Raw genomic sequence first — 25,274 nt, 5'->3', positions numbered from 1 at the left:
GAATCCGCCTGCCAATGCAGGGGACACAGGTTCAATCCCTGGTCTGGGAAGATCGCACATGCCATGGAGCAACTAAGCCTGTGTACCACAACTACTGAGCCTGTGCTCTAGAGCCTGCAAGCCTCTACTACTGAAGCCCATGAGCCACAACTGCTGAAGCCCGCGAGCTCTAGGACCCACGTGCCTCAACTGCTGAGCCTGCATGCTGCAACTACTGAAGCCCGGGCGACTAGAGCCCGTGCGCCGCAACAAGAGAAGCAATAAGAAGGCGGCACACCGCAACAAAGAGTAGCCCCCGCTCACCGCAACTAGAGAAAGCCCATGTGCAGCAGCGAAGACCCAATGCAGCCAAAAAAATAATAATAAATTTAAAAAAAAAATTTAAGGTTTAAAAAAAATTTTTTTAATTTAAAAAATAAAAAAGAGCACAGAACTGTGCCTCGGGATGGCAAGACATACTCCAGAGAGTAGCAGGGGCCCTTGTCAAATATACTTGGGCAGCACTGAATTAAAGTGGAAGCAATTTTCATGATTTTGGTACTCTTCAGAGCCTTGAATACACCAACATGATTGTTGAAGAAGTGTGTGTGTGTGTGTGTGTGTGTGTGTGTGTGTGTGTGTAATACAGAGGTACACCAGAGGTCTAGAAAACACTGGCTATAAACTATTTACTGTGAAGACTCAAAAATACATTTACCATTTTTTTAAGGAAAAGAAATCCATACATATGGTTAAAAAAATTCAAAGAACACAAAAGGGTATAAAGTGAAAACATCTTCACTCTTTCAACCTATGGACTACTCCCATTATTGTTATGTTTCTTGAAAATTGTTCCAGGATGAATTGTATCCATACATCAACATTTATGAATGCCTGAAATCTAGTTACATAAATGCCATCATATCGCATACAGCCAGGACAGTCCCTTGCTTCTTAAATAACACTGAGCGATGGAGGTTGGGACGTATCAGATCTACCCCATTTCCTGTAGCAGCCATGCAGTATCCCTTGGAGATTTTAAATAGACACGCTCCTTTAACTGCATGTGAATGGGTGTCCGATATACAGAAATCCACAATTTCTGCATCTACATAGCAAGAAACCATTCAGTAGATGTTGCCTGAAGATGCATTTTAGAATTCAAATCTCTTGGCTGTGAGTTTCCTAAAATGAGCTTCTCCGGCTGCTCCTTTATTAAAGTATTTCCATCCACGCTGGTACATTTCTACAGGTGTTCAGCCCAGACCAAGCTACTCATTTATAAAACCCAGCAGCTTCTACTGGGCAATGGGAGGTAGCAAGACGCTGTCATCTTGAACAAGTCATTTCATCCCTCTGGACTTATTTTCCTCATTCATAAAATAAGAGTAGCAGTGCTTGCCTCATGGGGCAGGGGTAAGGCCTAAATACGGACATCCATTTTTTGTTGTGTATGGACACTGGGAAAACAAAACCGGCCAGAATAATGGTTCCTCCCCTTGAAGAACTCATAGTCTGGGGGGGAAGACACCTAAAAACTGAAGTCATGCCAAAAGTGCTCTCCTAAATGTGTGGACAAGATCCTACAGGTGCAAAGAGGAGGACTCACCTGAACGTGCGGGGGTTGGAGGAAGGGGTCCTCGCCGAGCGAAGGATAAGGTAGGGTTTCCAGGACGACTGTTAACCATGAGACTGTCTAATGTGAATTGAGCTGTGCTAAGCCCTTAACCCACTTCAGCCTCATAACAAGTGGGGGAAGGACATGTGGAAGTGCTTTGAAAATAGCTTAGTCATTATTTCCTGAGACTCTGTTTTCCCATCTGTAAAATAGGGACAACAATCATAACTGTCTCATCGGTTATGATAAGGATTCACTGTGAAAATGGACGTGAAGAACTCAGGACAGTGCCAGGCACTGTTCTAGCAAGAACTGAAGAAGACATAGCTAGTCTTAGGCACAAGCAAAGAAAGGGACATTTCTAGCATGTCAGCTACAAGCTGGATTTTGTGCTAGGTACTGCACAAGAATTCTTTTATTTGATCCACAAAACAACCAAAAAGGAGGGTCTCCTTACCATGAGAATTGGGACATACTAATTTGTTCCATGGAGTTCTGGGTAAGAAACTATGGTGAGAATCACAGCCACAAGCTCCCCATAAAACAAAATTATCGTGGCACCTACCTTCTGTAGTATCATTCCAAGCCAGGTTCCATGTGAGTCCAATCCACCATTCCCTGTCCTGGGTGAGGTGCTTCTGCAGGAATAGCTGGGTGGCTTCACCATGAATAAAAACCAAATGGCCTACTTGCTCCTCACACCAGCTCTGGGCACCATAGAAGGTGCGGCCGAGAGGCACAAATTCACAGCAAGCATCTCTGAAAGCCACTTGGCTCTTAGAGCAAAAGCTGCCATCCTCTGGCTTAGCCGTAATGGCCCTAAACACCAGGGCAAGCCCCAAGAGTACCAAGGCCAAGGTGCTCATCCTTGAACCACGGCTGGAGCATCTGGATGGGCCTGGCTCTCAGGTCCTTCATATGCTCGTGCCTTCACAAGTGGCTGCCATCCATCTTTCCTTCTCTTGTATCACATAATAGTGACTGACTTCTTGTTTAAGTGTCTGCATTTTTGTTAATGCACATCTTAAGTGTCTGCATTTTTGTTAATGCACATCTTGTTAATGTGTCTGCATTTTTGCTTCCCCCAGCTCTTTGTTCCATGCAGTTCCAAATCCAATTAATTTGCAAAAAGGTCTTGTAGAGAAAGATAAAGTTGCTGTATCACTTGTCTGCTTGTCATTGGGTGAACCGTTAGCTTCTGATAAAAATTCCTTGTTATTGGTTTTTATGTCATTACCCTTCAGGGCTAAATGTTTCACGAGGAGCCATCAGCTTGTGGGAAGTATGTGATAAAAGAAAACTGGCAGGAAAGCTAGAATTATGGATAGTAAAGAAACCAAGTTGAGCTCATATCCAACCCCATTGTCTGTGGCCGCTGTGCCCAGATGATAATCACCTTCTCCCCAACATGGCTTCAATCCTAATGGAGATTTTTTTCTGCTCTCTGATTCATCACATTACCACTCATGCCTGTTTGAGAATAAAAATTTCCTACAAAATTTATTTGATGTCATCATGAAAATAAGCTTTTAAAACTTCAAACTGCCCATCCTCACCTACTGCCTAAACCCTCCAACAGGTGTCCATGGTCAATGGATCAAGTTCAAACCTCCTGGCTTTGTATTCAAGGCCCTATATGAAATGATCTCTGACGATGTTTCCAAACACACCCCCAGAATGTGGGGAAACATGCTGTCTCACCAATTGCTGATGCAAGTATAAATTGGTACAACCTCTATTGTGGGTAGTGTGACAATACCTATCAAATATCTATCAAAATTTTTAAAAGTACAAGCTCTGTAATGGAGCAATTCCACTTCTAGAAACTTTACCTACAGATGAATTCATACATATGTGATATGTCATATATATATATATATATATATATATATATATATATATATGGTTATTTATTACAGAATTTTGTAAGAAGGAAAGATGGGAAACAACCTAAACGTCCATTTAAAGAAAACTGGTTAATAAAAGGTGGTACATCCTAAATAGCGACTAAAACATGAACATATTCTTTGTATACAAATTTGGGAGGATCTCTAAGATTTTGGCTAATATTAGAAGTGAAGTATGAGACATTGATGAGGTTCCAATCCCATTTACACACAACCCATATGAATACTTTTTTGTATATGTGTGTAATATATCTCTTAAGGGACATACAAGAGACTAGCAACAGTGATTGCCCAGTGTGGGGAGCGGGGACTAGGTGAGTGGGAGACAGACACAGGAGCGAGATTTTTGTTTCATTGGCCGCCTTTTTGAGACTTTTCCATTTTGTACTATGTGACTGCATTACCTGTTCAAAAATTATAAATTCTCATGAGCCCATCATTCCCCCAGAAGCTCAAAGTCACAGCTCATCCTATCATAATTCATTGCTGGTGACCTTCCTTCATGTCTCTGTGCATTTGTCTGTGCTCTTCCTTTTGCAGGAACCCCTTTCTCCCTAGTCCATCTGTGATCACCCTCAAGCTGATCCCCGGTTAGCTCAAACAGCACTTCCTCAATGAACCTTGTAGAACTTGCCTCAAATAATATGCCTGTCTCCTCTGAGTTTCTTTTTTCTTTTTTTATAACAAAAGGCTTTATTAAGATATAATTCACTTTCCATACAATTCATCCATTTAAAATAGATATCAACAGTTTTTAGTATATACACAAGGTTATGCAACCATCAGCACAATTTTAGAACATTTTCATCACTCCCGAAGAAACCATATTCTGATAGCCTTCACAGCCCGTTCCTCCCTCCCCCAGCTCTGACAGCCACCAATCTACTTTCTGTCTCTAGGGATTTGCTTATTCTGGAAATTTCATAGAATCCTCTGTGGCCTTTTGTGACTGGCTTTTTTCACTTTAGCATAGTGTCTTCAAAGTTCATCCATCTTGCAGCAGGTATTAATGCTTCATTCCTTTTTTTTTGGCACTCCATAAAAGTTTATAGAATAAATGTTCAATGAGGTGTTTTTTTTAACATCTTTATTGGAGTATAATTGCTTTACAATGGTGTGTTAGTTTCTGCTTTATAACAAAGTGAATCAGTTATTCATATACATATTTCCCCATATCTCCTCCCTCTTGCGTCTCCCTCCCACCCTCCCTATCCTACCCCTCTAGGTGGTCACAAAGCACCGAGCTGATCTCCCTGTGCTATGCGGCTGCTTCCCACTAGCTATCTATTTTACGTTTGGTAGTGTATATATGTCCATGCCACTCTCTCACTTTGTCACAGCTTATCCTTCCCCCTCCCCATATCCTCAAGTCCATTCTCTAGTAGGTTTGTGTCTTTATTCCCATCTTACCCCTAGGTTCTTCGTGACATTTTTTTTCTTAGATTCCATATATATGTGTTAGTATATGGTATTTGTCTTTCTCTTTCTTTTTTTTTTTTTTTTTTTTTTTTTTTGCGGTATGTGGGCCTCTCACTGCTGTGGCCTCTCCCATTGCGGAGCACAGGCTCCGGAGGCGCAGGCTCAGCGGCCATGGCCCACGGGCCCAGCCGCTTCGCGGCATGTGGGATCTTCCCAGACCAGGGCACGAACCCGTGTCCCCTGCATCGGCAGGCGGACTCTCAACCACTGCGCCACCAGGGAAGCCCCTGTCTTTCTCTTTCTGACTTACTTCACTCTGTATGACAGACTCTAGGTCCATCCACCTCACTACAAAAAACTCTATTTCGTTTCTTTTTATGGCTGAGTAATATTCCATTGTATATATGTGCCACATCTTTATCCATTCATCCGATGATGGACACTTAGGTTGCTTCCATCTCCTGGCTATTGTAAATAGAGCTGCAATGAACATTTTGGTACATGACTCTTTTTTATTTTATTTTATTTATTTATTTATTTATTTTTTGACTCTTTTTGAATTATGGTTTTCTCAGGGTATATGCCCAGTAGTAGCATTGCTGGGTCATATGGTAGTTCTATTTGTAGTTTTTTAAGGAACCTCCGTACTGTTCTCCATAGTGGCTGTACCAATTCAGGGTTTTTCAGAAGTAATATAGCCCCACCTTAGCTCTTTGTTTGCCTTCCTGAGTAATGTTTGTTGTTCATGATAACTTTCAAGATTAATTAAATTTGCCAAAATTACTATGATACTTTAGTGGTGGGAAGAATTGTTTTCACTACTAATGCCAGAGTTCCTCTTGGGAACTTTTTCTTTAGAAAAATACCTATTAGGCCATTTGGGTTGTGATAAGGATGACACCAAGGGCCTGGTTTGTACCATTATAACAAGAGATGGTCTTCCTAAGAAATCAATAATTTGAGATTGGAGAAGGGAGCCATGCAATGTGGTGAGACTGTGGAACATTCAAAAAAGGTGTCAGATAAACCGTTTCTTGTGTCAGGGTGGCCAAAGGCTTTAGAGAACACAGCTGTCTAATGTCTGTTTTTAAGCTTTTAGCTTGCTCTGACCTGAGTTACCATTATTTTGTTTTTTGCTTCCACCCCTCTCTCCCCCAGCCCCTGGCAACTACGACTTTCTATCGCTATGGACTTAACTATTCTGAACACTTCATACAAATGGAATCATGCAATATGTGTACCTTTGTGCCTAGCATATTTTTTCAGGTTTCATCCATATTGGAGCATGTATCCGTACTTCATTCCTTTTATTGAGGAATAATATCCCATTGTACAGATAGACCACATTTTGTTTATTCTTTTTTCTGTTGATGGACATCTGGATTATTTTATTCTGTGAATTTCTTGGGGGGAAGGAATAATGTCTCTTAACCTCTGTCTATCCCTTGGCTGGCACACAGTAGGACTCAATGAGCATTTGCCAGCCTGGCCCCATTTCCCAGGTCCCTGGGGCTGACACTTGACCCCCCCTCCCTTTCCCAGAAGCCCTTCCAAGAACCCTGGAGTAGCCTTTCCAGGCAGAGCCCTGGGTAGAATTTGATGTCATCGCTGACTCACAGGCTGGAACACAGGCTGGGCAGAACTGGTCTCTTATCTCCAGGGGCCAAGCATCTAATGACTTTCATTAGAGAACTATGTGGAAGGCCACACGCAGAGATAATGTGTCTCCTGGATAAAGGCTTAATTTATGTCCCTCGTGGAACATGCTTGGAGACATTCGATAAGGGACGCAAATGTGCAGGCTGAATTCCATTTCCACATTCTTTATATTCTGATAAATTGCAGACTCCTGGGCACAGAATTCATCTTGGTGATGTCAGCTCCCAATGTGCCTTAACCTCTGTGTATGTGAAGAAAGGAAGCAGGACATGGCTGGACCCATGTGAGCCTGATTCCAAGGATCCGGTCCAGCTGCCTGAGCCTCCAAATCCTGCATTGCAGGATCAGCCAAAGAAAGCAGAAAGAGAGCAAGTTTGGTTTAAATAGGGCACTGAGTTCATAAAAAGAGCCATAAAGCTATTCACGCCCTGTGGCCCAGACATCCCAGTCCTGGGAATAGACCCATTTTAGTTTTGGTCCCCTCAGAAGCCTAGACAAGAATTTAAGTGCAAGCAGCTTATTTGGGAGGGGGTGCAATTCTATATGAACTGGTGTTTTCGTTAGTCATATTGAAATTGGCCTTCCATTCAATCAAAAAGACAATATGACAAAAGAATTTGCATGGTCCCATCACCCTAATACATTCTCGTTTCTTTGTGGTTTCTTCAAATGCTTCTTTTCTTGAAGACAGATGTTTACCCAGGCACAATCGTGTAGTGTACGTATAACTAGCTCATATTACATCCTGCATTTCCCACTTAGCATTAGATAGTAAGCCTTTTCCATGTTGCTAAAGGGCGTTGAAATCCGCATGGTGGTGGCTGGGTCTCCTTTCAATGAATGGACATTGATTACACCACTCCCATTTTGCTAGATGTTCTATGTGGTTTTCGTTACCTGTCTGTGATCTGTTCACTTTTGCTATCCTAGTCAACACTTCTATGAACATCTTCTTGCACTTACCCTTTAGCCTGGGCTGAGTTATCTCTTGAGGGTTATAGCAGACACTGTCAATGCCCCGCCTTACCCTACACTTACCATGTAAGTCTTCTAAATGCACCCATGGCTCTTTGCCTCCCTCTGCACACAAGGAACAGAATGGAAATGCCTGGAAGTTTGAGCCTCTCGGAAGAAACTCTCACCCTATTGACCAAAGTTGCTGGGTCAGTCAATCCCCCAGCTCTCTAAAGATTACTCTAAGGCATGTTCACACCATCTGCAGAGTCTCCCACCAGACTGAGCCTCAGTTTCCTGAGATGGTAATGACCTTGATAATGTACTGTTAATGTCTACCCTCCCTGTTTCACTGCTCCCCTCCTGGGTTCACCACCCAAATAAACCATTTGCGCTGGAATGTTTGTCTTTGGGTCTGCTTCTGGGAGAGCCAAGCTCAGACAAGTCTATCCTTGGGACTGGGATGCCTGCCCACAGGGCATGAACATCTTTGTGATTCTCGCTATGGACTCAACGCTGTTTAAACCAAATTAACAATCTCTCTGTTGTTCATTTTGCTGATCCCACTTGAAGGCTCAGGCTGCCAGATCAAATTCTGGGAAACACGCTCACACAGCTGAGTCGTGCCCTGCACAATCTTCTCGTGGTTTCAGTTCTATACTTGGGGACCAGCTCTGAGCAACTGATAACGACCTGAGTCATTGGAATGGTGGGTTGTGTTCTCTTGGTTTTTTAAACATGTATGTAGGTGAGGCTTCCAAGTTTGCTCATGTATGCCTTGTTGTTTGCTTCTATAGGGTGCCTGGTAACCTGGATCTTAAAGGACTAGTCAGGAAGAGAGGGGTGAGGTGGAGGTAGGGGTGGGGGAAGAGCTGGTAGAAAGGGGTTCTCAGGGAGAGGCCCCAGAATGTTAAGTCCCTATTGCGTGTCAGTACCCCAGGACCAACATAAACCACAAAACCCTACATTATCCCCCCTGGGTGGTCTGCCACGGCAGGCCACACCTCCACACGTTTGCACATGCTGTTTCTCCACTGAGAATGTCTTCTCTCATACGCTTGCACACTTACACCCTTTTTCAAGAATAACTCAACTATAAACCGTTTCTCTGAAGCCTTCTCAGCCTCTGCACGAGTTAATTGCCACTTAATCCATGCCCTTGTAACAGTTTAATCTACTTCCATGTTAGCATTGCTTAAGTTTTCAGCCTTGAAAAACAGAAGAAGAAGAAGAAAAAAAAAATATATATATATATATGTATATATAAAAGAGAACAAGAGAGAAACTACAAGAACTTAGATGTAAAAATAAATCCACTTACAGCCTTTGTAGTTTCCACTTTTGAGTTGTTTTGCTTAATGACTATTGTGGGTTCAGTTGTAACTTCCAAAAGGATTGAAATTGAAATTCTAACCCTTGGTACCTGTGAATGTGACCTTATTTGGAAACAAGGCCTTTGAAGATGTGGTCAAGTTAAGAAGAGGTCATGCTGGCTAAGGGGAGCCTTAAGACAATGACTGGTGTCCTCATAAGAAGAGGGAGATCTGAACAGAGAGACATACAGAAACAGAGGCAAGAAGGCCATATGACAACCAAGGCAGAGGTTGAAGTGATGTAGCTGCAAGTTAAGGGACATCACAGATTGTTAGCAGTACCGGAAGCTGGAGGAGTCTGCCCTCAAGACTTCAGAAGGATCATGGCTCTACTGTCACCTTGGCTTCAAACGCCTGGCCTCTAAAACCATGAGAGAATAAATTTCTGTCGTTTAAGCCACCAAGTTTGTGACACTTTGTCATGGCAGCCCTAGCAAACTAATACAATGACGATGTAGCCCAATGAGGCCATGTGCCATTCATTCATTCAGTATCTCTTGAGACCTACTATGTGCCGGGCACTGTGCTAATCTCCAGATTTTAAATAGGAGAATGATGTGGTCAGCTTTGAATTTCAGCCAGGTCACCTGGTGGCAGCAGGGAAGGTAGATTGGAAGGGGTGGGACTGGGGCCCATGAGGAGGCTGCTCCTAAGAGGTCAAAAATAGTGAGGATAGCAGCTGGGGGACTGGAGGTGAGAGGTGCAGTGTGAAAGATTATTTAGGAGGTAGAAATGTCAGGACATCGTCCAGACTATAACTCAGTGGTTATTATTTAAATTGAATTTTTGTCCAGCTTCACTGACTGGGCCCTGAAGTACATGGTGGCAAATTGAACGGTTCCAGCTCAGGCGTTAGAAGGTGCTTCTTTTCCTACCAGTGGCGTCCGCTGTATTTCAGTCCTGTCAATTCTCCCAAGTGTGGCAAATTCGTATTAGATAAATGATAATACACAGCACCTCTGCATGATGATTATTATTATTTGCATTCCTTTCTCCCTTGTTAGACTCTGAGCTCATTGAGGTCAGGAGCTATGATTTCCCATTTTTCTGTCTGAAATACCCTATACGACACCAGTCTCTGCTGTTTAGTAGAACTTGGAGGAAATTACGAATCCTCTTAAATGTTAATGGCATAATTTATGGTCTTTGTTTAGTGGTGAAGTGTTCACTCCGGGAGTCTTGGGGAGGCTCTCCCACCACTCCCTACATCCTGTGTTCTGGAGCTCACCACCAACGCTTGTCCCTCGGGGAGGCAGCTGCCACCTTTGCTGGCACTATTCCCATTACCTTGAACGCTGCTATCTGAGATTTCCACATTATCCTGCTCAGCTTATCACACAGGCTAATTAGAGGCACCATTTAAAAGCTAACTTAATGGGAAAACCGCAAAGTAATTTAGATATGATAACATTATCTCCAAAAGGGAAATATTAACTCACTTTAGGCTACAACTTTGTTAGTAGAAGATACAGAATTGCAAAATAAGCCTGTTGTTTTTATAGCACACAAAACTTTTCCTTTTGAATTCAGCTTTATATCTTCATCTCGAGGCTGCTTTATGGACGCAGCACATTCCATGGAAAAAGTGGCCTTGGGGAAGGTAGCCTCCTCTTCCTGCATCCTTCCCCAAATTACAAGGTAAGAGGATTCCACGTTCAATCTCCCACCCCTGCCACGTGTTGTGTGATTTCTGGTCCGGGGTACCACCTCCAAAGCTTCAGTTGCTTCCTCCATAAAGAGGGGATAGTAATAGTGTCTGCCGGGTCTGTGTCACGATAAGAAGATACACAAACTACAGAGCAGGGGCACACATCTGGGAACCCCCATCCTTCTCCCTCCCCAGGGGAAGAGGCCAAGCCTTCCTGCTCACGCTGAGAGTGTCTCATCCTCCAGAGGGCAGAATGTGTGTGGTTCTGTACCATGCCTTCCACCCTCTGGAAGGGAGTCCTCTTCCACAGTCTCTGGATCACTGCTGGAAGCAACATAGCCAACTTGTGCAAACGTGTGTGACTTGGGAGGAAGCCCAGGGGTTACTCAACCCAACTCAGAGAAGGGCCCTGCCAGTTAACGCCTCCTCGAACCCCAGCCTTCTTCCTGCTTCCCTCTCAGCAACCCAGCCTCCAGTGCCTCAAGTCTGAACGATTTTCCTCTTCCCCCACCCCTCCCTCTCCTGCCTGCCATTTCCCCTGGCCCCTGCTCCCCTCTCCTGCACACCCACCCCTTCAAAAATCTGGAATGAGGTGGTGTGGCCACGCTGTGGGATGCCTCTGAGTCTTCACACAAGCTGTGGCCCTTTCGGATCGCTCCTCCCAGCTTCTCCTCGTGGCCAACTCCCAGCCATCCTTCAGCTCTTGGCTTGGCATTGCCCCTTTCAGGAAGCCTTCTGGAAAACCCCTCTCCCTACCCTGGAGGATTTCTCACTCATGCCTCTTTGTCACCTCTTCCGTGCCACTGCAACCCCACCCCAGACGGGTGGCCCTCCGTATTTGTGGAACAGCTGAATGAATGAATGTGTGGGCTATTCACATTTTTACCATTGACAACCATGGGCTTCTCTGACAATTGTACTCTCTAAACTGGCTTGTTGTGCAGTCATAACTGCTTCTGTCCACCTGAGTCACATACAAATGCCATCTTGGCAGCTCTCCTGCTAACTCAGCACTGTCAATAGAACTTTCCACAATGATTTGCACTGGCCAAGATGGCAGCCACCAGCCACATGTGTCTACAGAGCCCTTGAAATGTGGCTAGTGTGGATAAGGAATGTAATTTCATTGCAATTAATTTACATTTAAGTTTAAATAGCCACATGCTACTAGCAGCTACTGTGTTGGACAGCACAGCAAAATCCCCACAGAAATGCCTTCCTGGACCTGGCCTCTTGACTTAGGACACCACTGCCTACAGCGTACAGCCCAAATTCTTACAATCTGGCACAATCCAATCCCTAAACGGGGATCGGACTGTGCACTGTTCACTTCCACTACCTCCATCCCGGAGGTAGTGGAAATGAGCAGTGGTTGCAAGTACAGCTCTGGAGCTAGGCTGCCTGGGCTCGAAGCCTAGCTCTGTGGTGTTGGGCAAGTTACTTAGCTTCTCTGTGCCTCGCTCTCCTTGTCTGTAAAATGGGGCTAAACACCTGTACTTAGGGTGACTGTGAGGAGTACATGATCATGTGTACAAAAGGCTTAGAAGGAAAGCCCAGCACCTAGGAAGCTCTCAATAAATGGCACCTATAATTGTCATCATCTCTCACTAAGTCCCTGGCAGCGCCGGCTCTGCTTCCTCCCTGTCCGCCTGCTAGAATTGTCCAGCTCCACGCCATTGCCCACTCTGGCCCTCCCACCTGCCTCCTCTTTGCCCATCCAACTGCTTCCCACCCTCAAGGGCTCGGCTGTGCACCTCGTCCTCCAGGAAGCCTTCTTTCTTAACCCTCCCCAGCCTGAGCAAGATTTCCCTCCTCAGAACTCCCACGATACTTATCTGTGCCTCTTCTAGAACAGGTGTAATAGGGAACTAGCTATTACTTACTGTGTACGTGTCTTCACAGCCAAACTAGAAGAAACTTAAAATCCTGTACTGGGTCATGAGGGTCTACTTTCCCTCCAGGGACAGACCAGAGTTGTATACATTGTAGCTGCTCCAAAAAATTAATGTTTCTGCTTATCATACTGGCTGACCTTTCCAAGTTTTCTCTCTTTTCCAAGAAACGATAGGAAAGGAGCACACTATGAGCTCCTACTATATTCTAAGCACTATGACATACACGATTAGAGCTTACAATGTTTAATTTAAACTTTGCAGCCACCTGTGAGGCAGATATTATAATTCCTATTTTAGAGATCAGGAGACTGAGGTTCTGAGATTTAAGCCAATAGGTCAGCACTCAGCTTAGCAGGTGGAAGAGCTGAGGCTCTAATGGAAACGGGTCTGTTGAGGTTGCGAGTCTCCAGAGGTGGCCCCAAGGGACCACACAGCCCAGGCCCATATTCACACCCTGGTGTGGCCCCTCCTTGCCCCGTGATTCATGCTAACCAGTCAGGGGAAATGAAACTATGCCAGTCCTAGGTTCAGCCTTAAAGGAGACTGGCAGCTTCTGCTTCCTCTCTCTTGAAATATTCACTTTTGGGGGCTTTTGCTGCCATGGAAGAAGTCTGGCTATCCTGTTAAGAGATCTCAGGGAGAGGGTCAAGGAAGGCCCTGAAACCACATGGGGAGGGAGAGAGGCCCAAGCCCAGCCCCCCTAGTGTCCCGGTCAACTGCCAGCTGACTCACAGCCACACCAGGAACCCACACTGTGAAAGCAGAAGAACTGGCCCACAGAGCACTGTCAACCCACAGAGCTGAGCCCACAGAGCCCACAGACGTGATCAAATGCTTGTTGTTTGAAGCCACTGAGTCTTTTTTTTTTCGTTTAATAGTGTTTTTTTTTAATTTAATTTTTGTTTTATATTGGGGTATAGTTGTTTCACAATGTTGTGCTAGCTACAGGCATACAGCAAACTGGTTCAATTATACATATACATATATGCATTCTTTTTCAGATTCTTTTCCCATATAGGTTGTTACAGAATATTGAATAGAGTTTCCTGTGCTATACAGTAGGTCCTTGTGATTATCTATTTTATATATAGTAGTGTATATATGTTAATCCCAAATCCCTAATTTATCCCTCCCTCCCATCTTTCCCCTTTGGTAACCATAACTTTGTTTTCTAAGTCTGTGAGTCTATTTCTGTTCTGTAAATAAGTTCATTTGTATCATTTTTTTAGATTCCACATATAAGTGATATTGTATGATATTTGTCTTGTCTGACTTACTTCACTTAGTGTGATAATCTCTGGGTCCATCCATGTTGCTGCAAATGGCATTATTTCATTCTTTTTATGGCTGAGTAATATTCCATTGTATATATGTATCACATCTTCTTTATCCACTCCTCTGTTGATGGATATTTAGGTTGCTTCCATGTCTTGGCTATGTGAACAGTGCTGCAATGAACATTGGGGTGCATGCATCTTTTTGAATGATGGTTTTCTCCAGATATATGTCCAGGAGTGGGATTGCTGGATCATATGGTAGCTCTATTTTTAGTTTTCTAAGGAACCTCCATACTGTTCTCCATAGTGGCTGCACCAATTTACATTCCCACCAGCAGTGTAGGAGGATTCCTCTTTCTCCACACCCCCTCCAGCATTTGTTGTTTGTAGACTTTTCGATGATGGCCATTCTGACTGGTGTGAGGTGATACCTCATTGTAGTTTTGATTTGCATTTCTCTAATAATTAGTGATGTTAAGCATCTTTTCATGTGCTTTTTGGCCATCTGTATGTTGAAGACACTAAGTCCTAGAGTGGTGTGTTACACAGCAAAAAATGACCCAAACTCTTGTGCATGAAGAGCTACTTCCCTTCACACTACCATTGCCCTGTTTTCTTATGCACTGGCCAGTTCTCGTCCCATTTTAAGGCAGCACATGCATTTTAGAAATTGTGGAACACCTACTTTTGCTCCCATATCTCCTCTGTTCTCAACTATCAGCTTCAAAATGTGGGCAGCATTACTGGCTAGTGGGGGAGAACATGCGCTGACTAGCTGTTGACTTTGATCAAATTCCTCCACGTCTCTGAGGCTGTAAAAATAAGATTGCTAATGACTCCCTCACAGAGATGAACTAAAAGACAGCTAATAAGACACTTAGCATGCTACTTGGCATGTGTCAAGCATCCAGTGAATGGTGTTTATCAGAGGGCGGAGGACAGGCCAGGAGACAGCTCCTACTGGCGACAAGTCCCTTGTCCCACTCTTCCCATATTAGCAAAGACATGGAAAGCAGGGGTCAGGCTTTCATGGTTCCAGAGCGATGCCAGAGCTTCCTGGGAAAGAACAGCTGCTGCTTGTTATTTTTGTTGATAAAGAGGGAGGATGGAGGTTTGACATGAAGGCAGTCCTGTGAACCCCTGCACTGCCTCTAACTGCCTTGGGAAATGCATATTTTTGGGGATATGCAGACTCACCCCCCAAACAGAAAGAACATCATGAGAGCCCGAGAAGGCAGGGACTGACTCTCATTAATCACTACTATATCCTCAGAATTTGGCATGTAGTTGGTATAATTTCTGAGAAGGCACAGGATTGCTTTCCTGTTTTGCTCACAGCTGTATTTCCAGCACATAGTAGGTGCTGAGGAAATATATGTGGCGTGAATGAATGTGAGGATGCATGAATGTTGTACTGCCTGCAGACGACACTGTAAGTTGCCTATCCCCAGCCATTCCCTCGTTTTTCCTTGCTAATGATATCTTGACATGACTCAGGTAGCAGCGTGTTCCCTAGGGGTGACTCATGACAGGTTTAAGGAAATCAGGGCACTCCTGTTCCTCCTTGCCAGGGATTGGCCTGCGGGGCGGGGTCACATGACACAGTTCAGCCAATGAGACTAAGAGAAAAATCTGCTCAGGGGATCATGGGAAAGAGTTGTCTCTAGCACAAAAAGAGAGAAAGCTGGAAAAAGAAAATGCCTGCTTCGTCCCCATCTTATCTCTTTACTTTTGTAGTTATTGTGCAAGGACATGATTCCTGGAGGGAAGGCAATCATTCATAAGCAAAAGTGAACAAGCCCAAGAATGAGAAACCAACCCTCTGAGGATGACAGTGTGGGAGGTGGGAGCCTCGTGAGATGACCCAAATGAGCTTCTGAGCCCACCAGGAGCCCTAGGTGACTTGATGTCTGAGATAAATGCACATCTTTGCTGTGTCGGCAGATATTCTGTTACTTTCAGCCAAAGTATCTTGCATTAACTCATCGTGCTGTCATGATATTGTTATGGGCTGAACTGTGTTCACCCCCAAATTCATATGTTAAAGTCCTAACCGCCGTACCTGAGAATGTGACAGTATTGGAGGTGGAGCCTTTAAAGAGGTGATTAAGTTAAAATGAGGCCATTAGGGTGGGCCCTCATCCAAACTGACTGGTATCCTTATAAGAGCAAAAGTGGACACACAGAGACACCAGGGATGTACATATCCAGAGGGAGGACCATGTAAGGACACAGTGAGAAGACTGTCTACAAGTTAAGGAGACGTCTCAGAAGAAACCAACCCTGCCGACACCTGTATTATGGACTTCCCAGCCTCTGGAACTGGGAAAATTACTTTCTGTGCTACTTTGTTATGGCAGCCCTAGAAAATACATAGATCTCTATTGTTATGATCAAGTTATTATCACCATCATGAAAAAGTCCTTTGTTTCACCATAACATTGTCCCTGAGGAGCAGCTGGGACCTGAATGAAGGGAGCTTGCTCAATATTCCATAACAAGGCAATCATATCAACCCAAGACTGGCCTTCTTCGTCCTCCACCCTTCACTTCACTTGGTAGAAACCTAGCAAACATCCCTCATGCGCTGGAGCTGTGTGGAATTGTCAGAGTATATATTTCGAAGTCAGACGTCCTGGCTTTGCTTCCTAATTCGATCTCTTAGCAGCTGTGTGATCTAAGGCAACCTGGTTGTCTTCCCTGAGTTTTCTCATCCCCAAAACACTGCTAAGAACACGCATCTCATAGAATTATATAAGGCCAGAGCAAGCCAGTACATGCAGAGGGCTTCACCAAGTACTTGACTCAGAGAATATTCTTGATGGATGGAGACCATTTCTCTTCTGAATACACAAAATGGACAAGAAAGGAGAATACGGTCATGTTTTCACTTATACAACTTCAGTCTAATCCTCTCAACAAACCCTGTGACAGGGCATCGCCAACCTGTTTTGCAGAATAAAGTGAGGTTCAGAGGAGTCATGTGACAAATCACAGTTTTAGATCCTAGGGCCTGAGATTCCAGCCCAGGCCTTTTGATGCCCATAAGCCCTGAGCTTTTTTCTTCTGCACCAGAGATGCCGCCCTTGGTAGAGTAATTTTTTCCCAAGCACTCAAGGTATGCCAGACATTCTCCTTTAATCCTCACAAGGACTCAGCGTTCACAACCTAGGAATAAATAACCCTGACATGGTTACACGTGTTTACACCAGACAGCAGAATAAACTGGCAAAGCTATTGTGGGACTGAATGGAAAATGTGGATCAAAGGGAAGTGCCTTCAGAGATAGCAGGGAAGAAAGGCCGACATTAACTGTGCGGGGACGAGGGCTTTTGCTAGACCCTTGACTTTGAATAACCTTGAGATTTTAATATTGTTATACCTCTGTTTTACAGATAAGGAAATGGAGGCTCAAAGAGGGTAAGTAACATACCCCAGACACAGAAAAGGGAGGAACGTGAATCTGGTATTAACGCAAACACGTAGCATCTTCCCCTGGACCAGGGCTTCTTAACCAGGGCCTGCTGTGCAAAGTAGAATACTCCGGAGAAGTTTTAAGACTACTGAGGGCTGGGCTGCACCTTCAGAGACTCTGAATGGGTGGGTCTGGAGTGGGGCCCAGCAAGGGCATTGCTAAAGCTCCCGCCAGGTGCTTGGAATGTGCAGCCAGGGTGGAGCAAAGCCAGGCCACGCTGCTCTCAGGACTGAGCTCTGCGATCCTGGAACAGTCTGGGCCCAGCCCTGATACTACTAGACCCAGCTGGCTGCATAAAGGCCAGCTTTTCTCACTCCACCCAGAGAGGGAACAGCTGGTTCTTTCTTAAAGCAGCATGAGTGAAGGTGAGGCCAGTAACTCATCACCCAACATTCATAGTAAGTTGAATATGAATTTTAGGCAATGGCATCACCTCGAGATTCATGAATATAGGGGAACCTTAAAATCAAATACAGGCATACTATCTCCCTCTTGATGGGCCAGAAAGTTGGAGCTGAAGTTTGTTTTTTACTATTCCTTGTAGTTCCTGAGTAGAGTTTTTGGTTCCCTGAATTTATTGTTTAAATGGATACATGAAACATTTTATGTTTACTTCTCCAAAAAATGAAGTATAATTAAGTTGCTCTTTACATATGAGTTTTTTCTTTCTGAGTGGTGGGGAGTGTGGTGAGGAAGCTCAGGGACCTTTATTCACAACAAAACAAAACAAAACAATACTTTCCCTCTCTGGCAAACAGTTCCCATGCTGCGCAGTAGGGATTCACGTGATTGATGCACTCTGGGCTGCCCTAATCCAGGTGTCCTAAGCAGAATGCACCGCTAAATGATCCCACCTGTTGTTTTTTTAAAATTTTTATTGGAGCAGAGTTGATTTACCATGTTGTGTTAGTTTCAGGTGTACAGCAAAGTGAATCAGTTACACATATACTTATATCCACTCTTTTTTAGATTCTTTTCTCATATAGGCCATTACAGAGTATTGAGTAGAGTTCCATGTGCTATACAGCAGGTCCTTATTAGTTATCTATTTTATATATAGTAGTGTGTATGCATCAATCCCAATCTTCCAATTTATCCCTCCCCCGCCACCCCACCCCCCGGACCCTGTCAGCTTAAACACAGCAAGAAACTCGCTTTTCTTGATTCAACCAAAAGTGGAAGTGGAAAGGGAGAGTTGAGGACACAATCAGAGAATTAAAGATTAACTGGGACACATGGCTGGGGAATTGACCGTTGAGCAAACATAAATAACTCCAGTGCAGCTTCCCGCCACCGTGTGCACGAAGAGATCCCAGGCCCTCGGAGAGCGGAGAGCGGAGAGCGGAGAGCGGAGAGAGGAAAGCAAAGGGAGAAACGAGTGGCATCAGAAGGGAAGGAGATGTAAAGGAAGCTGCAGGAGAGCAGGATGGGAAGGCAAGGAGGGGCCAGGAGTAGTCGCCTTGAACACAGAGGAGCGTCTGTTCACTGTTAATACCCCTGTTGCTCATCGCCCTGCACGATGGATATAATATTTGGCAGAAATAATAAGGAACAACTGGAGCCTCTGAGGGCCAGAGTGACAGGTGAGCGTTTTCTATAAGCGATGGGTACTTATATGTTTAGATGTACACTTTTTTCTGCTTATAAAAGTAATGTTTATTATAAATTATTTTTGAAAAATCTGGAAAGCGGTATATAGAGGGAAGATGATCCATAATCTAGATATATTCTCTGTGAAGAACTAGATGTGCTTTTATGCATTATAACAGTTTTCAAGGAGAGAGAGTCGTTCTCACTATTTCCAGGAGAAAAGTCCCGGGACTGCTGCAATTGGCATACAGACAATGGGATTCTTCTGCAAATTGTGCCCCATCCCCAGTGCGTGATATATTTGTAAAAATGTGCGCGTCCTAAGTTAATTTCAACGTAACAAGAGAATCGCGTGGGAGCGCCCACTGCTGCACATGCGTGCTGGGGGGCATCGCGGAGCCCGATGTGATTTCCTAGAAGGTGCGATTTCAGGATGCGAGTACCTGCAGAGCCCAGGGTGGGAGCCTCCTCAGGAATCTCCGTTTCATGGGTTTGCTCCACCTCTTCTTAGTGGCCACTTTCGTGGGACCATTTTGTTTAGACTCTGCAGGGCAGTAAGTGGATCTGAACTCTCCCGTCCCAGGAGTGGTACTGAAACAGGGAGGGGGTTGGCTCAGCCACACCACCGTTTTGGATAGATGCACAGTTTTCACAAGGACAGGACAACAGTGCCCTTTGTGAGGCAAGTCAGATTGGAGCTTCTCAGCTGAGGAATTGCCTTGGGTGGCTTTCGAAAGAAAAAAAAAAGGTTTTATGTATATTTTTTCTGATTACAGAGGTAATGTGAAATCTATATGCGTGTCTATATTACGCATAAAACTTGGAAGTGCAAATGAGAACGCAGAGGGAAATAAAACTCAGCTGTATTTCCATCTCTTAAGCACTATTAATATTTGAGCCTATTTAAGTTTTTAAAAGATACATAAATATAGAGAGTACAAAGATCTATTAATAGATTTTGCATATAAATACTTTTTCAAAAAACAAATATACACTTACTGTTAACTTTCTATTTTTAAAAAAGGGATCCTTGATGCCTATCCTTTTATCCTCTGGGGTACCACGGACATTTTGCCATTATACCCCTTTACAGCTCATGTTTAGTGACTGCATGGAAATGCTTGGAAATTTTAGAAAACAAGAATCCTAGGACCTGAGAAGCTGAATGAACCTCTAGATCTAGATCAGCTGTTCTCAGAGGATGGACCCCAGACCTGCAGCATCAGCATCCCCTGGGCTCTTGTTAGAATCACAGATTCCTGGCCTCACTTCAGACCCTCTGAATCAGATACTCCGGGGGTGGTGCCCAGAAACCTGTGTTTTTACAGCCCTCTGGGTGATTCCAAGTGGGGGACCACTGCTGTAAATCAGGCCTCCCTACTGGGCAGGTGTGAAGCTGAGGGCCAGGGAGAAGCAGCAACTTGCCTGAGTCCCGGCGGGCAGCAGAGGATGGGCTCCAGCTTAGGGCAGGCCTCCAGCCCTGGGTCACGTCTAATCAGCTGGTCAGCGTCAGCTGGCAGACAGCTCACTAAACACTGTGCCTGTGTGGACACGTCTGCCCCGGGGGGCCAGGCCAAGGCTCTGGCTTCACGTCCAGCTGCGCATTCTTGGCTCTGAGCCTTCTTTGGCGAGTTACTTAAGCATTTTCTGACTCAGTTTCCTCTCACGTCTAATAAAGTCAACATGTACCTACCACATGAGATTGCCGCAATGACTAAATGATTTAATCTATTAAAACACATAGTGCTCAATAAATGGTCTTCTTATTATGTCTAGGGCTTTACTATATGCTCAGATTCATCTCTCCCTGCTCTGCCTCAACCTGCTCCTTCTGTGTCCTGGGTCTCTGTGAATAATCCCACCCAAGGCAAGAGACTCGGCTGCATTTTTTGAGTGTTCCCCTCCCCTTCCCCATACATTTAGTCAAACTCTAAGTCCCTTTGTTCCATTGGTTTCTCTCCATCCCCACTGCTGCTACCCTGTTCCTCTCTCTGGCCTTCCCACCTCCCTCTGGCTCCTCCCGTCCACACTCCACACCATAGCCAGAAATAACTTTTGAAACCCCCAAATCTGATCACATTCCGTTAGTATGAGAAGAGGCAGATCCTTAGAGACAGACCGTGGATTAGTGGTTGCTAGGGGCTGAGCGGGGGATGGGGATTGACTGCTAATGAGAACAGGGCTTCTTTCTGGGGTGATGGAAATGTTCTGGAGTTAGTGGTGATAGTTGCACAACATTGTAAATGTTCATTAAAAGAATAATAATCCTGAACTGTACACTTTGAAATGGTGGATTGTATGTTATGTGAATTTTATCTCAATTTTTAAAATCGCAAAAAAAATCTGATCCTATTTTCCCTGTTATAACCATCAAAGGTGTCCCATTCTTCTGAGCACCAAATCAAAGCTTGGTGTGGTCTTGTTGACCTTGGTCGCTTGGCCCTACTTAACTCTCCAGCCGCAATATTTATGATGTCCTCGCTTGAAAGTTACAGGCCAGCTCTTACTAAACAACTTGCACATCTCCTGATCTTTGAATTGGTCTTTGATCTCTGGGTTCGGGTTTCTCCAGAGATAAGAATTCAGGTGTAAGTCGTTTATTTGGGATGTGCTTCCTAAGGAACACTGGGAGGGAAGCCAATGAAGAAGACATTGTCAAGCCGTTGACCACCAGGAATCATTGGAGCCAAATCCTCTGGACAAAGCATAAAATATGCCTTGCATTGTGTCAGCCGAGGGCAAGGAAGTGGTGGCCTTTGACCCATAGCATCCCATCCATCTTTGGGTGAGAGCAGCTTTCATGGGCGTTAACTCTCCAGTGAGCTTCCAGCTCATCCACGTGTGGGCAGAGCTGCTCCACAGTGAGAACAAAGCCCTCAGGTGGAGAGCTGTAGGTTTTTGCAGAAAGCAGCCTTCAAGGAGAGGTGAACGCCAAGGGGACAGGGGCGGGACCCCAACAGCACCTGCAATGCTGTCCAATGGCAATATAACACCTGCTCATGTGTAATTTAAAATTTTCTAATAGCCGCATTCAAAGAAATACAAAGAAACAGATGAAATTAATTTTAATAGTATATTTTATTTTTTTATTTTTATTTTTTTTTAAAGAAGATGTTGGGGGTAGGAGTTTATTAATTAATTAATTTATTTTTGCTGTGTTGGGTCTTTGTTTCTGTGCGAGGGCTTTCTCTAGTTGTGGCAAGTGGGGGCCACTCTTCATCGCAGTGCGCGGGCCTCTCACTGTTGTGGCCTCTCTCGTTGCGGAGCACAGGCTCCAGATGCGCAGGCTCAGTAGTTGTGGCTCACAGGCCCAGTTGCTCCACGGCATGTGGGATCCTCCCAGACCAGGGCTCGAACCCGTGTCCCCTGCATTGGCAGGCAGATTCTCAACCGCTGTGCCACCAGGGAAGCCCTAGTATATTTTATTTAATACCACATATCCAGAATGTTATCAGACCAACATGTAATTAATATTTTTAAACTGCTAATGAGATGTTTTACATTTCTTTTTCATTCTAAGTCTTTGCAACGTGGTGTGCGTTTCACATTTACTGCACATCTCAGTTGGGACTAGCCACGTTTCCAGTTCCCAGTTGCCACTCGGGGGTGGTGGCTATCACATTGGACAACACAGCTCTAGAATGTTCTCTCCTCAGGCCTTTGCAAGGCAAACACCTACTCTCCCTCAAAACTCAACCAGGTCGCCTCCTCAGGAAACATTCCTCACCCTCCTGCTATCACCCAATTTCAGGGTGGAGTTCTGTTCCACGCAGCACCCTTGCTCAGTCTGTTGCCTTGCCTTTAGCACAGTGTATTTTGAGTGTTTTCCTTTGTTTTTGTCTTTTAATGGATGGGGAGCAACTTGGAGACAGGGATGATGCCTGTTCAGCTTGGTATCCTCAGCGCTAGCACAATGCCAGACATATTCTTTCTGGAAATGAACGGATGCAGCAAGTGGTACAGGGGCTGTATGGCCACTTCTTTTAGCTTTTTGGTTTAGGTGCAGAACTGGAAACTAAATGTTCTTTCTCTCACCAGGCAGGATTCCAGCATGGCTGCAGGGGACCCTGCTCCGCAATGGGCCTGGGATGCACACAGTGGGCGAGACCAGATACAACCACTGGTTCGATGGCCTGGCCTTGCTCCACAGCTTCACAATCAGAGACGGTAAGAGCACCGTGTGATTTGCCATAGCTGCCGTAACAAATGACCACCAATGGAGTAGCTTAAAGCAACACACATTTAATTCTCTTACAGTTCTGGAAGTCGGAAGTCTAAAATGTATTTCCCTGGGCTAAAATCAAGGTGTCGGCAGGGCTGTATTCCTTCTGGAGGCTCCAGGGAGAGAATCCGTTTCCTTGCGTTTCCTAGCTTCTAGAAGTCACTTGCATCCCTTGGCTTGTGGCCCCATCTTCATCTTCAAAGCCAGCAGCATAGCATCTTGTGGTCTCTCTCTTTCTCTCTCTGTCTCTCTGCTTCTATCATTACATCCCTTTCTCTGAGTCTGACTCTCCTGTCTCTCTCTCTCTCTCTTTTTTTTTGAAAATATTTATTTATTTAGGCTGCTCAGGGTCTTAGTTGTGGCACACAGGATCTTCGTTGCAGCATGCAGACTTCTTAGTTGCGGCATGTGGACTCTTAGTTGCAGCATGCAAACTCTTAGTTGTGGCACGCATGCGTGGAGTCTTACCCACTGGACCACCAGGGAAGTCCCCTGTCTCCCTCTTATAAAAGTTTTTGTAATTACTCTAGGCTCACTCAGATAATCCAGGATAATCACCCACTTCAAGATCCTTAACCCAACCACGTCTAGAAAGTCTCTACTGCCCTGTAAAGTATTCAGAGGTTCCAGGGATTGGGATGTGGACATCTCGGGAAGCCATTATTCAGCCCACCACAAGCACAAACCTCCCTGGAAAGGTGGCCAGTGTTGTTTTTCAGCGAGTTCAACTGGAAAAATAATATGCATTCTCAGTAAGGTGGGCAGGGACAGGTGGAAGTTTACAGGCGTTGGAATCAGACACACATCAAATTAAAATAGGAGTGTAGAGCTGAAAAGAACAAAGTGAGCCTATTGCTCACCAGGCAGGGAGAGCCAGGTCAGTCATGTCCCTGAGAAGACACTGAACACAGAGCAGAAGGTAGGAGGTGCCTCAACTAAAGTGAAATTCCGAGTTCAGATGACTGACTCAGGAGGTGCTATTGGTCATTGAGCTGATTTATGTCACAAAGTACAAGCCGGGTTCTTAAAAGGTCTGGAATGGGTTCTGGGAGGCTTCAGCGGGCTCAGGGCCATGTGGTAGGGTTCAGCGTGGTGAGAGTTTACTCTGACCCCTGTGTTCCAGCTTGGGCAAGTGGCAGCCACTCCACCTCCCTGGGCCTCAGTTTCCTCATCAGTAAAAGGAGCTTGATCGTTCTCCCTGGAAAGCTTTTGTGATGATCAGAAGTACTAGGTGTCCAGCAAGGATCTGATGCCTGGTAGATGCTCAGTTGATTAAAAACCACCATCATAGGACCTCCCTGGTGGCGCAATGGTTAAGAATCTGCCTGCCAATGCAGGGGACGTGGGTTTGAGCCCTGGTCGTGGAAGATCCCACATGCCGTGGAGCACGCCTAAAGCCCATGCTCCGCAACAAGAGAAGCCACCGCAGTGAGATGCCCGCGCACTGAGACGGAGAGTAGCCCCTGCTAGCCGCAACTAGAGAAAGCCCGCGCGCAGCAACGAAGACCCAACACGGCCAAAAAATAAGTAAATAAATTTATTGAAAAGTAAAATAAAATAAAAACCACCATCACTGTTGCTGGGTTTGAATCCCAGCTCCACCATGCTAACTAACACATACCTAAGCTGTGTGACTTGGCCAAAGTTACTGACCCTATCTGTGTCTCAGTCTCCCCATCTGTAAAATGGGGCTATTAGTAGCATGTCCCGTAGAATTGATGTGAAATTTAAATAAATTAATACGTGTGAGGGGCTTTGTATAATGCCCGGCTCATCATATGTGCTCCATAAGCGTTAGCTATAATTTTCACATAACTGTCATCTCTTTCAAGCTAGTCGGCAATTATTTTTTGAGTGCCGACTCCGCCAGCAACTTGCTCTAGCATTTCATGAACAGACACCGTGTGTGAATGCCATGAGCTCCGAGTTTGCAAAAACTCACGGTTTTTACAGTGACTCAGCTACAGGGTGGGTAGTTCCATATTTCCCGACAGCCTTGAGCCTTAACAGTCCCCTCTTTTCCTAAACAGTTCCCAGTTCCCAGTGATTCCTGGGGACAGAAGTGCTGTTCTGGATGAGGTGTCTGAGAGGCTTCCCTTCTCTGAGGCCCTGCCTCACCTGCTGCCAGGTTCTTCATGGTCCATTTCCGAGCTCACATTCACGTGTGTGAGAGGTACTCTTGTCTCCTTGCACATGTGACACTGAAACTTTAGGGAGGTTAGGTGACTGATCCAAAGTCACTGACGTAGGGCTGGGAT

At 44.9% G+C, this 25,274-nt stretch overlaps 2 protein-coding genes across 5 annotated transcripts in view; one reads left to right on the top strand and one right to left on the bottom strand.

Moving 5' to 3' along the window:
* Positions 1 to 2,463, bottom strand: part of PKD1L2 (polycystin 1 like 2) — an 83,554-nt gene extending 81,091 nt beyond the window's left edge. Inside the window, 2 exon segments of the mRNA XM_049703631.1 lie at positions 1,589 to 1,656; positions 2,287 to 2,463. Of these exon segments, the coding sequence (XP_049559588.1) occupies positions 1,589 to 1,656; positions 2,287 to 2,463 (245 nt within the window).
* BCO1 (beta-carotene oxygenase 1) overlaps positions 1 to 25,274 on the top strand; it is a 58,998-nt gene that overhangs the window by 2,706 nt on the left and 31,018 nt on the right. For 2 of the 4 annotated variants that reach the window (XM_049703866.1, XM_049703864.1), the window contains exons 2-4: positions 10,440 to 10,547; positions 17,125 to 18,787; positions 22,833 to 22,961. In XM_049703866.1, the coding sequence (XP_049559823.1) occupies positions 18,724 to 18,787; positions 22,833 to 22,961 (193 nt within the window). In that variant the 5' untranslated portion in view covers positions 10,440 to 10,547; positions 17,125 to 18,723. Of the gene's footprint in view, positions 1 to 10,439; positions 10,548 to 15,651; positions 18,788 to 22,832; positions 22,962 to 25,274 lie in introns of those variants that run through there. The other 2 variants (XM_004280109.4, XM_049703865.1) reach the window with 2 other exon arrangements.

The sequence above is a fragment of the Orcinus orca genome, chromosome 20 (assembly GCF_937001465.1).
Source record: "Orcinus orca chromosome 20, mOrcOrc1.1, whole genome shotgun sequence".
In the NCBI taxonomy this organism is placed as follows: domain Eukaryota; kingdom Metazoa; phylum Chordata; class Mammalia; order Artiodactyla; family Delphinidae; genus Orcinus; species Orcinus orca.
The sequence above is the reverse complement of the archived record's forward strand: the minus strand, read 5'-3'. Positions and strand labels throughout refer to the sequence as shown.